Source organism: Natator depressus, chromosome 6, assembly GCF_965152275.1.
Source record: "Natator depressus isolate rNatDep1 chromosome 6, rNatDep2.hap1, whole genome shotgun sequence".
NCBI classification, from domain to species: Eukaryota; Metazoa; Chordata; order Testudines; family Cheloniidae; genus Natator; species Natator depressus.
The window spans coordinates 29,038,256-29,050,400 of record NC_134239.1 but is presented as its reverse complement, the minus strand read 5'-3'; the positions used below and the strand labels follow the sequence as shown (position 1 = coordinate 29,050,400).

The 12,145-nt window shown below is 43.1% G+C and overlaps 1 protein-coding gene across 6 annotated transcripts in view; it reads right to left on the bottom strand.

Annotated features, from left to right (window-relative positions):
• The window catches only part of SERGEF (secretion regulating guanine nucleotide exchange factor), a 464,594-nt gene that overhangs the window by 392,597 nt on the left and 59,852 nt on the right, over positions 1–12,145 (bottom strand). For all 6 annotated transcript variants that reach the window (XR_012639851.1, XM_074954902.1, XM_074954904.1 and 3 more), the window contains exon 9: positions 11,914–12,080. Coding sequence is in view for 5 of the 6 variants with exons in the window: in XM_074954902.1 (XP_074811003.1) it covers positions 11,914–12,080 (167 nt within the window). In the remaining variant the exon portion in view is untranslated. The remainder of the gene's footprint in view (positions 1–11,913; positions 12,081–12,145) is intronic.

The window sequence follows — 12,145 nt, the reverse complement described above, 5'->3', positions numbered from 1 at the left end:
CAGAGTTAGCTGAGCAAATGAACGTGAGCCCTTTAGCCACAAAAGAAATATGGGGCCAGATTCTCAGCTGGCAATTTCAGTGGAGTTATACCAATGTACACAGCTGACCAAACCATACACAGATGAGAAGAGTGCAGTGAGGCTGAGTGAGTGACAGTGTCCTGACCATTAGAGTGTAAAAGAGGTCTAAGTGATTCGACAATGAGACTGAGTCAGGACCATGTTTAAAGATAGGGAAACAGCTGCCACTTACATCATCTGCAACAGAGCCAATAACATGATTTTCAGTCCTGCGCTTTAGTCACAAAATCGTCTTCTCCCTCAATAAGGCAAGAAATCATGTTTTCAAGTATATCTCAGGGTAGCAAAGTCCAATACAAATAGGTGACAAGACCAAGTCTTGGGGAATGATATAAATCAGAGAAATCTTCGGTGAGCTTAAACACAAAAAGGAAGCTTACAAGAAGTGGAAGCTTGGACAGGTGACTAGGGAGAAGTATAAAGATATTGCTCGAGCATGCAGGGGTCTAATCAGAAAGGCCAAAGCACAATTGAAGTTGCAGCTAGCAAGGGATATGAAGGGTAACAAGAAGGATTTCTACAGGTATGTTAGCAACAAGAAGGTGGTCAGGGAAAATGTGGGACCGTTACTGAATGGGGGAGGCAACACAGTGACAGATGATGTGGAAAAAGCTGAAGTACTCAATCCTTTTTTGCCTCCGTCTTCACAGACAAGGTCAGCTCCCAGACTGCTGCACTGGGCAGCACAGTATGGGGAGGAGGTGAGCAGCCCTCAGTGGTGAAAGAACAGATTAAGGACTATTTAGAAAAGCTGTACATGAACAAGTCCATGGGTCTGGATCTAATGCATCCAAGGGTGCTGAGGGAGTTGCCTAATGTGATTGCAGAGCCATTGGCCATTATCTTTGAAAACTCGTGGTGATTGGGGGAGGTCCTGGACAACTGGAAAAAGGAAAATATAGCGCCCATCTTTAAAAAAGGGAAGAAGGAGAATCTTGGGAACTACAGTCTGGTCAGCCTCACCTCAGTCCCTTAGAAAATCATGGAGCAGGTCCTCAAGGAATCCATTTTGAAACACTTGGAGGAGAGGAAGGTGATCAGGAACAGTCAACATGGCTTCATCAAGGGCAAGTGATGCCTGACCAACCTGATTGCCTTCTATGAGGAGATAACTGGCTCTGTGGATATAGGGAAAGCGGTGGGCATGATATATCTTGACTTTAGCAAAGCTTTTAATATGGTCTCCCATAGGATTCTTGCCAGCAAGTTAAAAAAGTATGGATTGGATGAATGGAATATTAGGTGGATAGAAAGCTGGCAAGATCGTCGGGCTCAATGGCTCAATGGCTGCTTGGCAGCCAGTATCAAGCGGAGTGCTCCAAGGGTCTGTCCTGGGCTGGTTTTGTTCAACATCTTCATTAATTATCTGGACGATGGAATGGACTGCACCCTCAGCAAGTTCGTGGATGACACTAAACTGGGGGGAAAAGTAGATAAGCTGGAGGGTAGGGATAGGGTCCAGAGTCACCTAGACTAATTAGAGGATTGGGCCAAAAAAAATCTGATGAGGTTCAACAAGGACAAGAGCAGAGTCCTGCACTTAGGATGGAAGAATCCCATGCACTGCTACCGACTGGCTAACCAGCAGTTCTGCAGAAAAGGACCTGGGGATTACAGTGGACGAGATGCTGGATACGAGTCAACAGTGTGCCCTTGTCACCAAGAAGGCTAACGGCATATGGGGCTGCATTAGTAGGAGCATTGCCAGCAGAGTGAGGGAAGTGATTATTGCCCTTTATTCGGCAATGGTGAGGCTACATCTTGAATATTATGTCCAGTTTGGGCCCCCCACTACAGAAAGGATGTGGACAAATTGGAGAGAATCCAGCGGAGGGTAACAAAAATGATTAGGGGGCTCTGGCACATGACTTATGAGGAGAAGCTGAGAGAAAGGGGCTTATTTAGTCTGCAGAAGAGAAGAGTGAGGGGGGATTTGATAACAGTCTTCAACTACCTCAATGGGGGTTCCAAAGAGGTTGGACCTAGGCTGTTCAAAGCAGTGGCAGATGACAGAACAAGGAGCAATGGTCTCAAGTTGCAGTGGGGGAGGTTTAGGTTGGATATTAGGAAACACTATTTCACTAGGAAGGTGGTGAAGCACTGGAATGGGTTGCCTAGGGAGATGGTGGAATCTCCATCCTTAGAGGTTTTTAAGGCCCATCTTGACAAAGCCCTGGCTGGGATGATTTAATTGGGGTTGGTCCTGCTTTGAGCAGGGGATTGGACTAGATGACCTCCTGAGGTCTCTTCCAACCCTAATCTTCTATGAGTCTATGAACTCTAGAACACTGGAAACAAGGTATGTTTACCCTATGAAAGGCATCTATAGCATCATAACACCATTTCGCCTACATAAGGGGTCTGCATTCTCTCTCTGAAGCAGCCATGGTCCTCTGAATATCTTATTGCACCCATGGTTTGGGTTTATAGGATTAGACCCTAGGTCCAACTAGTCCAGTATCCTGCCTTTGACGGGCCAGAACACGATGCTTCAGAGAAAGTTTTAAGTACACCACAGTAGGCAGATGTGGAATAATCTGCCCCCACATAGGTTACAAGGCAAATTATTCTATGTTCTTCCAAAACCAAGTATATGCTTCCTAATAACACATTCAAAATTACCACAGCTGTACATGCATATGAACTATTAACATTTAACTATGAACTATTAACATTAGTGAGAAATACTGAATTGAGGAATGGACACCCACCCCCGAACCAGGTCATAGATAATATCTAAAGCCTACCATGGTTTTTATAAAAAGAATAAATTGAAACAAATGTATTCCTTCAAGTGAAAAGGAAGGGTCTGTATACTGGTAGCTTTTTCTACGAGCATTAACAATACTTGTAATGGAGCTCAGAAGTAACCTTTATACTGTCCAGAAAGTATCACGTATGAAAGATTTGGAGATGGAACAAACTTCCAACACTGAAAGCAGTTTGGAGTGCTGGTGCCCCAACCTTCAGCTGCATCCAATATCCCCAAGGCTGCTCTAAAGCACACCCGGCTGGCTATGGTGTAAAAGGGCAGTCTGCGAGCCAGGGATTGCTGGAAAGCAGTGTGCTCCAGCCATGATCCCTTCCTGCAGGAATTAGCCCACCACGTGCCCTACATTAGAGGCTGCAGAGAAGAGGGGTGGAAACAACCTGTGCCACCTCTCCACCAACTGGGGTCACCCCCATGCTAGCTGTAGAGATCCAGTAGCTTTCTGGCCACTTTGCACAGTGACAGCAGCACAAAGGAACCAAACAAGGTCAGGATTAAGATCAGGATAATCAACACTATTTGCTGCGTGCACACATCAGGTAACTTTCCCCTTCAGTAATAGAAGAGAGCACTGGACTGAGACTTGGGAGCCCTGGCTTCTATTCCTGGCTTTGCAGTTGGCTTTGGGCAAGTCACTTCATTTCTCTGTTTCCACAACTACCCTTTGTCTGTCTTGTCTACTTACATTATAAACTCTTCAGGAGAGAGATCATATTTTACTATGATTGTGTACAGTGCCACTACAAGGGGGCGCCTTCTCTAAGTTTCTGTCATATAAATAACAACACTGAGTGGTGTCCTAGCAATTCAATGGCACTGCTCAAAACCCCAGAATTGAAACAAGGAGCAAGTGTTAACAGAAGCTTTTATTTTTCACCCAACACTTTTAACAAAATATTTTCTTTACTAATTAAAAAGTTACTGCACAAAGAGTGGGAAATTATTAATTAATTTTTAATTTTATTTTAATTTTATTATTAATTAATAATTTACTATTATACCCCCTCATAAAACTCACCATACATACATCTGCTCTCAAATGGTACACAGCAAAATCTGGCCTTTCGGAGTTGGGTATCTATAGGATTTCTCTTACAGAGAAATAAAACTTATTTCTGTTTTCAGATTTTTACTCTAACATATGGCCCGTGGCTACAAACCTTTACAGCATACAATGGAACAAATAAAGCCATATGAACTTGTAACAGGGTAGACTCCTCTCCTGTCCTGAGATCCCTCACAAAAAGTCTCAGATGTCTTTTGATTGGTTATCACCTCTATGAATTTTATTTATTACCCTCATCAAAAAAGGCTAACCAGAATCCTGTGCAGCAAGTCTATTTACAGCTTTTCCTAATCCTCATCTCTCTCTCTCTCTCTCTCTCTCTCCACGGAAAGGAAGCAAAAGAGACCTCATCAGTCTGAGACCTTTCTTCCTATGGGCTCTGCTAGCCTGCCCTTTTGCTCTTCCTTCCTGTGTTTTTAACTAGCCTCCCCAGGTGGTGCGATAATTAGCTCCCTAGCTCATCAAACCCCCACCCTCCAACTCTGCTTTGGCAATAAAGTTCTCTCCTCCTCCATCAGGCCTTTCCTGGCCTTTCCTGGTGGAGCTAGTTAAGGCTTAAGTGATCAGAGTGCGGGGTCCACCACTCTGTCACAGAGCTATGCGGGTAATATGTAACTCAAAGGTCATAGAATCATAGAATATCAGGGTTGGAAGGGACCTCAGGAGGTCATCTAGTCCAACCCCCTGCTCAAAGCAGGACCGATCCCCGACTAAATCATCCCAGCCAGGGCTTTCTCAAGCCTGACCTTAAAAACTTCTAAGGAAGGAGATTCCACCACCTCCCTAGGTAACACACTCTAGTGTTTCACCACCCTCATAGTGAAAAAGCTTTTCCTAATATCCAACCTAAATCTCCCCCACTGCAACTTGAGACCATTACTCCTTGTTCTGTCATCTGCTACCACTGAGAACAGTCTAGAGCCATCCTCTTTGGAACCCCCTTTCAGGTAGTTGAAAGCAGTCATGAATATGTTATCTTCCCAAGTGTTCATTTTCACTTTATTGCTAACATGTTTTATAAATAAATCTATCCTCAAGATTTTAAGAAATATTTATTGACTTACCATCAGAAGTCACAATATAAACTAGAAGAGTAGTTTGAAGTAGATGTTCTCCTATTGGGTCTTTATTGAAGTATTTTATTCTTCCGAGATTAGGGTTTCCCTTTACTCCATTTACAGGAGTCTAGAGGCAAAGTTCCCCACGGAGATTTGTCACCTTATGATAGCTGCTGAGATTGTGTACTTCGTAGCTAGAAGCTTGATCACTTGCAAGTACAATATTATTTATATATCTCTATAATATAGTGATGTGGGGTGAAAAATAAAAGCACGTGCCTTTCAAAGGCTTATGGATGAACAAATATATCAATTAGTGCAGCAAAGAGGGTAAAGTATTAACAAAGCCAGCTATACCTAACTGCACAGTAAAATTTACCAGATGCAAAAGGCCAGTGCAACACACACTGCACCCCTAATGCCCTGCACAGGGGAAGCAGCCACACGGGAGTGCTTGCACAATCCCTACACACGCAGGGACAGGTCTCCACACAGGCTCCATAGGGGGTGGGAAGGCAGGGCAGGGTCATGGGAGCCACACAACAGGCCCAGGAGAAGCTACTCCAGCTCACAGGGTATTCTCAGTCTCCAGCCCTGAGATGTGTGGTAGACCCCCTGCATACGCCATTATTACACTGGCTTGATATTGATGGAGTGGACTAAGCACATACAGTCACTCATTTGATGATGACCGTGTAATGCAGCAAATCGTCATTTTTTCACTTCGCTGCTCTAATTTTTCTTTTCATTCAGAAACTCCAGTGCTCACTGCCCAGATCAGCTGCAAACTAGCAGAACTTTCTTTAGTGATATTAGGGCTACAATGGGAATGTGGCTGTATGTGAAGGCAATTCTTTATTCCCAAAGAGAAAATATCCCTTCTTCCCTTCAATTTAGTGAAAGCCATTTAGTCATATAGAATGTCTTCTTCTCAGTTTATTGCTTACGCTGAATGTTCGCTGCAATGAACGACATGCCGAACATATCACAAACAGTAAAAGGGTAGCTATTAAAACCAAAAATACCAGACAGGCTGGAGAAGCATTTTGAGAAGAAGGAAAAGATAAAATAGATCTTTGTAACAGTCACTAAACAGAGAGGCTAATCAAATTTCAATCCATTTTTATTTAATCTCCATTTGTCCTTTCATCTCAAGAGCAGCGGATATGAATGTACATCAGGCAATAGATGAATCAGATGTTCCTAAGAGGTCCAATCAAGGACCCCCATACAACACAAAAGTACCTCATGCATAATGCCACATGACTGATTTCAGCACAAACTTGAAATTTCTTCTCAGTGACTTATTCTGCACAGAAAGGGAAATAATATATTTATCTGCAATACAATTATTCAGTAGATTTAAACACATGATGCTTCATGATTGTAATATAGATACCAACTCTTCATGAGCTTAAGCTATCACTGAAAGAGGTGCTGAGCAGTCATTACATTGCTGTAAGATTGTCCCTTTTATTGATTTTTGTTTCCCATTGTTTACATTTAAAGAAGAAAAAAGAAAAAGATTTTGCTTATACTTCCCAACAACATTTCCAAGTGAATACAGGTAATGGAATTAAGCTACATTAAAGCAACATACGGTTAACTCAGAAACAAGGAGATTTTCAGTACAGACTGATATGACATCCTGAATATTTGCAGCACACACAGAACAATCACCACCCTTTGCAGGAGAAAGCAGTAGGTCAACCACATGAGTAGAAGCAACAAGCTACATAGCAGAGATCACAGTCTGCATTAACGACAGGACAGTAGCCTTAAACCGACAATAAAAAGCAAACTTATTTATGTTTGATGCTGAGTATTATCTGAACATAATTTTCCCCTTGTATTTTTAAACAATGCTAACTCAAGTCACTAAGCAACCAGCAGATTATAGCCTTGCCAAGAATTTATTTCAATCAATTTTATATAAACTTACAAATAGGCTCAGGATTAGAGATAAGTGAATAATTGATTTTTCCATTCACTGGCTGAACTGAAAAATCCAAAAAAAGGATTGTTTAAAACAGAAATGGAATTTTTGGTTTGCCACAAGAAACGAAAAACCCAAATCATTTTGTTCAGATCTAATTAAACGTTTTGAATATTGACTCAAAATGGCACTTCAAAATGACTTTTTAAACAAAATGTCAACATTTTCTAAGTGAAATGTTGAAACACTTTGTTTCAACATTTCCAGGGGGAAAAATTCAGTTTTGTTTCCAACTCCTCAAAAAATGCATTTTTCAACAAAATTTCTGTTCATCAAAACAATTATCACCTGGCTCTACTCAGGATAAAGATTATATTATTTTTAAGAACTGTCTCCCAAACTGAACATTGGAGTTAAGGTTAACTTCAATCTGTCCTTTCTTTGCCAATACTGCATTTGAATCAGTCCATCTGTATTCCCTTAAACTCTGCTCTCTTCTTAATGTTTTCTCCTAAACCTCCCTAGTCTCACTGAAAAGGGGCTACCTCAAAGCACAGATGTTTAACTCAGGCCTCTCCTTGAGGTGGCAACAGCAGGAAAGGCAGACAAGTCAGCCATTGCTGCTTAATCTGTCAGTTCTGAGGGGATGAAGGTGGGCAGTGATTATCTTGAACTCAAATTCCCAGGCTGAGAGTCTAACATTAGTGAAGGATGAACTGAACACAAGCACATGCAGGAGGATAGTTGGAGTCAAAAGGAAAAGCAGATGTTTACAACCATTCAATTCCCCAGGTCAGAGGTGAAGTTTGTTGCTGTTTACGAATTACCGTACATCTAGGTGTTGTCGCTTTCACTGATTTGGGCATTTAGAATCTACTTCCCTAAAGAACTACAAGCAACCAAACATCTTTCCTATTTCAGGTACTCAGTGCCTTGCAATCTTTAATGTCACACCACTCCTAAGAGGTAGGGCAGTGTTATTATCCCCATTTTACAGATGAGAAACTCAGGGACAGAGAGAATAAATCACACAGGAAGCCTGTGGTGGAGCAGGAAATTTACTCCTGGGGGAATTCTGCACCACTGCACGTGTGCAGAATTCATGTCTCCCGCAGATTTCTTTGCTTTTCTGCAGAAAAATGACTTTATGACAGGGAAGCAAAGGGAAGCTGCAAGAGCAGTCATGCACCTTTCCCTAACTGTGCAGGTACATTGTTTCAGGCACCAAAGCGGCTGGCAGAGAGGTAAATCACCACAGGGATGTGGACACCCCAGCCAGTGGCGCCTACCCTGAGCCGGGATCAGCTGCTAGTCATGGCTGGGCTGAAGGCAGAAAAGGACTGGGACTTCCCCTTCCCCTACAAGGAGTGGCTGGGGCTGTGTCAGACCCACTCCCAGAAACCTCCCCCAGCTGCAGGAAGCTCAGCATCCTCCCCTGCTTCCTGCCCCCATTGCTCCTCAACTGCAGGGGGAGGGGTCATTGTAGAGGAAGCTGCTCCCCCATCCACCCAACTCTCATGCATCTGGACCTCCCGTACTGAGACACCCCTGCCAAGCCTCACGCTGTAAACCCAGAGCCCCCCTAGCCCTCCACACCTGAATCCCACCCCACTGAACCTCAACCTCTGCATCTGGAGCTCCCAGCACCCAGACCCCCCCCTGCTGAGACCCACACACCCAGACCCTTCTGCTGAGCCCTGACCTGGAAGCCGCAGCAGAGTCCCATTGCCCCTGCACCTGGAAATCCCCACTCCCACAACGAGCCTCTGTGCATCCAGATCCTCCCACATCTAGACCCCGCACTGAGCTGCCTGCACCCAGATTGTCCCACACAGAATCCTCTCACCCCACACTGAGCCCCTCCACACTTGGATCCTGCCTGGTTAAGCCTTCCTGCTCCACACTTGATGTGCCTGGTGCAGAGGGGCATGGCCCCAGGGTGTTTCTGGGGCAAACCCCGTCCTTGTGCTGTGTCAGGGTCAGGTGCAGCCTCACCAATGAGTCCATGTCCCTTGGGTGGAAGGTGGGGAGGCTGCAGGGTGATCTCCCACCTCCGTGCACCAGTGGCCTGTGCTCCCCACTGCCATGCTGGAGCCACTACATTTATTTATTGACAAATAAAACTTGCAGAGTTTTGCAGATTTTTAAAATATTGTGTGCAGAATTTTTAATTTTTTGGAGCAGAATGCCCTCAGGAGTAGGAATTGAACTCAAGTTTTCTAAATCCCAGACAAGCACCCTATTGACTGCAACTTCCTTCTTCCCTCTGTCTGGTGTGGCGTTCACACTGCAATTTGCACTTGAAATTAAGACTTAAATCTTATAGGTAGACTGCAGACTCCACCTGAGTTCTGGCATCATTTTGTTTTATTGTAACCTAACTGTTCAAAGCCATTCAGAGCTCTGCCCCTGGTCTTATCTGCTCTCGCTTCTTTTCCCATCATCCCATATCCCTGCTGCTGCAGCAGTGATGCTTGCTTTGACCACCCTTCTCCCACAACCATCCTAAGGATGAATAGGGATGAGGGCAGTTGAAGGAAGTTGAGGTGATTTTTACCCATCTTTTCTGTTGCAAGGTGTATAAAAATAGACTAGAACTCCACCTTTCATGAATCACTTGTCTTCTTAAATAATAAGTTCCCACAGGGCAGAGGCTAGATCTTCCCATGAGTTTATGCAACACCTAGCAAAATGGGACCCCATTCCTGACTGAGATCTCTACGCAGTACCCATAATACATATAAAAGTTAACAGTAATAATGTTGTGCATGGTCTAGTGACTAGAGCAAAGGACTTTGAGCTAGGACTCAGTCTTTATTCCTGGTTCTGCCACTGACTTGCTGTGTGGTCTTACACAAGTCACTTTACTTTCTTGCCTCGGTCTACCCATAAAAATGAGGGTAATGATAGATATCACCTCATTGGGGTGTTGCAAGGCTTAATGGAGGTGTGTGACATGCTTTGAAATCCTGAGATGAAAAGCACTCTATAATAATATGTTGTATTGTTATTGTAGGACCCAGGAGCTATTGAACAAATTGCTAGTTTCATATTTTCCAAAGCCTTTACGCTACCTGCAATTACACAAAGGTATAATTTGGTGCTTAAACAGATGATTTGTACAATATTTTCCCATGGACATTGTGACAAATGCCATGCTTTGGTAGCCTGGAATATTCAAAAACTATTGTAGTGAGATTCAAAAGATGCTATGGATGCATGGGATAGTCAAAGACTATCAATATCAACTTTATAAATGTAGTATTTTTGTGGGCTGGCTTGCACTTCTGGCTAAATGAGGAGATAGAAACATTTTCTATATGACCCAAAGTCATTTGTAGGGGGTGGGAGGGGAGAATGAAAATTCCTAGTGCCAGTAACTAGTCTGGGGAAGTTTCACTCCCCAGAGACAATAATATATACTGGTTCGATCTGCCAAAAAATGTCAAACTGTATGAAGAAACAGCCTCGATCTGGGGAGAAAGGTTACTCATACACAATTCAAGAACTGGCATAAAACTGTGACCGAGAGAGACAGACCATGTGAAAAGGGCCTGAAGTACTCTGACCTTATCGGAATCTCCATGCAGAAGATGGATGACTGTCTGGCAAGCCAAGACCTGCCTTTAAGCTGTTTATTGTTTCTGAGGTATGATTCACTGGTAATGGTTTTGTTCTGAATAGTACTTTGGTTTATAAAAGCAGGCGGTCACGGGTTATCCGTATCATTGCCCCTGAGAAAACAGGACTGCGGGCACTGAACTAAAGTCAGACCTGCTGAGGTAATCATAATGAATCACACGAGTCTGCAGTCCAACTCCCTGGTCTATAGGGAGTGGATAGCAGGATCCCACCCTAAGAAAAGTGATAGCTTGAGGATAGAGACCTAAGTGTAGTCACCCAAGAAGATCATAAAGGGGTGCAGTTCCTTTGGGGACTGTGACAATCATTCCTGGAAAAACTCTCCGTATTCTAAAATGGTAATGCTACTGAAGATATTGGCTATTACCAAGATTTTCGTGTTTAACAATAACTCCAGCTTTTGTTCTACAGGACCTAATGATCTCCAGGAATTTTGAGATTTGCACTGTTTGATTTAGTACAGAAGGCTAGTTTTCCGCCAAATCTTTCTATTGCAGTGGCTGCAGCACCAAGTACTCCTTAAACAGTGTCAAATTTTCCACGCTCTTTCTTTGTTAACAGTTTAATTCTGACTCCTGTAAGTCTCACTGCTCAGTTTCCTCAAAAATAAGTCTACTACTCTTTTCCAAAGTCCTTGTTGATGGCATGGATGTCCAACCTCTGAGAAATTCTCTATCATTTAGGGCCTGAACTAAAGCCCACTGAAGTCAATGGGAGTCTTTCCATTGATGTCAAGGGACTATGAATCATGCGCTTAGAGATCTTCAATTCCATTCAAATGACAGTCTACTTCTCATACTGTGTAACTTCATTTTTTCCAGTTATACTAATTTATTTGTTCCTTCTGGATTCAGCTGCCCACTAAAGGAAGGTTGTTTCTCATTTCAGAACTAAAAACACTACTGCCTTAAGAGTGAAACTCAATATGAACAACACTGTGTGAAGTGCGGGAAGATCACGGGTTAAACTGTAGCATATTCAGATTTCTTCAGAAGAAAGCAACACTGAAAATGGTTAGGGTCATACCTAATCTGTTATACAGAATTACAGCAGCAACTACTTCCTTTTCAAATTTGACATCTAAAGAAGATACCAAATCTAAAGCCATCTTTTTGCTAATGAAAACTCCAATCCCTCACTCACAGCTTCTACCTAAGAACAAACTTGCTTCAGAACACAATGATTATTTAAGAATTACAAATAATTGAATCAAATTAAATTCGGAGTACTTGAGTGGGAGGGAAGGGCTGTTTTTGCTTCATTTTGAAGAACAGTTTTTCAGGCGATCATTCTGAGCATCTTGACTTGTGCAAAGAGGGGTAATTCTAAAGCTGAGAAAAGGACACATTTTTTCCCTTACCTCAGATGCTCCAGCGAGGCAAGGCACTGAAACCGGCACATTAGATAACTGCTCCACATGTTCTTCAGATGATCTCTGCACCTCCTCTCTTTGTCCATCGTGAACCACTGCACTCCTTCCGAGTTGCCCATAGTCTGCTCTACCCCACGTGAAGACCTTGCCAGTTTCTAAATACAAACGCACAGTGTGGGTTATTTCTCCATTGCAGCCAGACAATATTTGGAACGCTAAT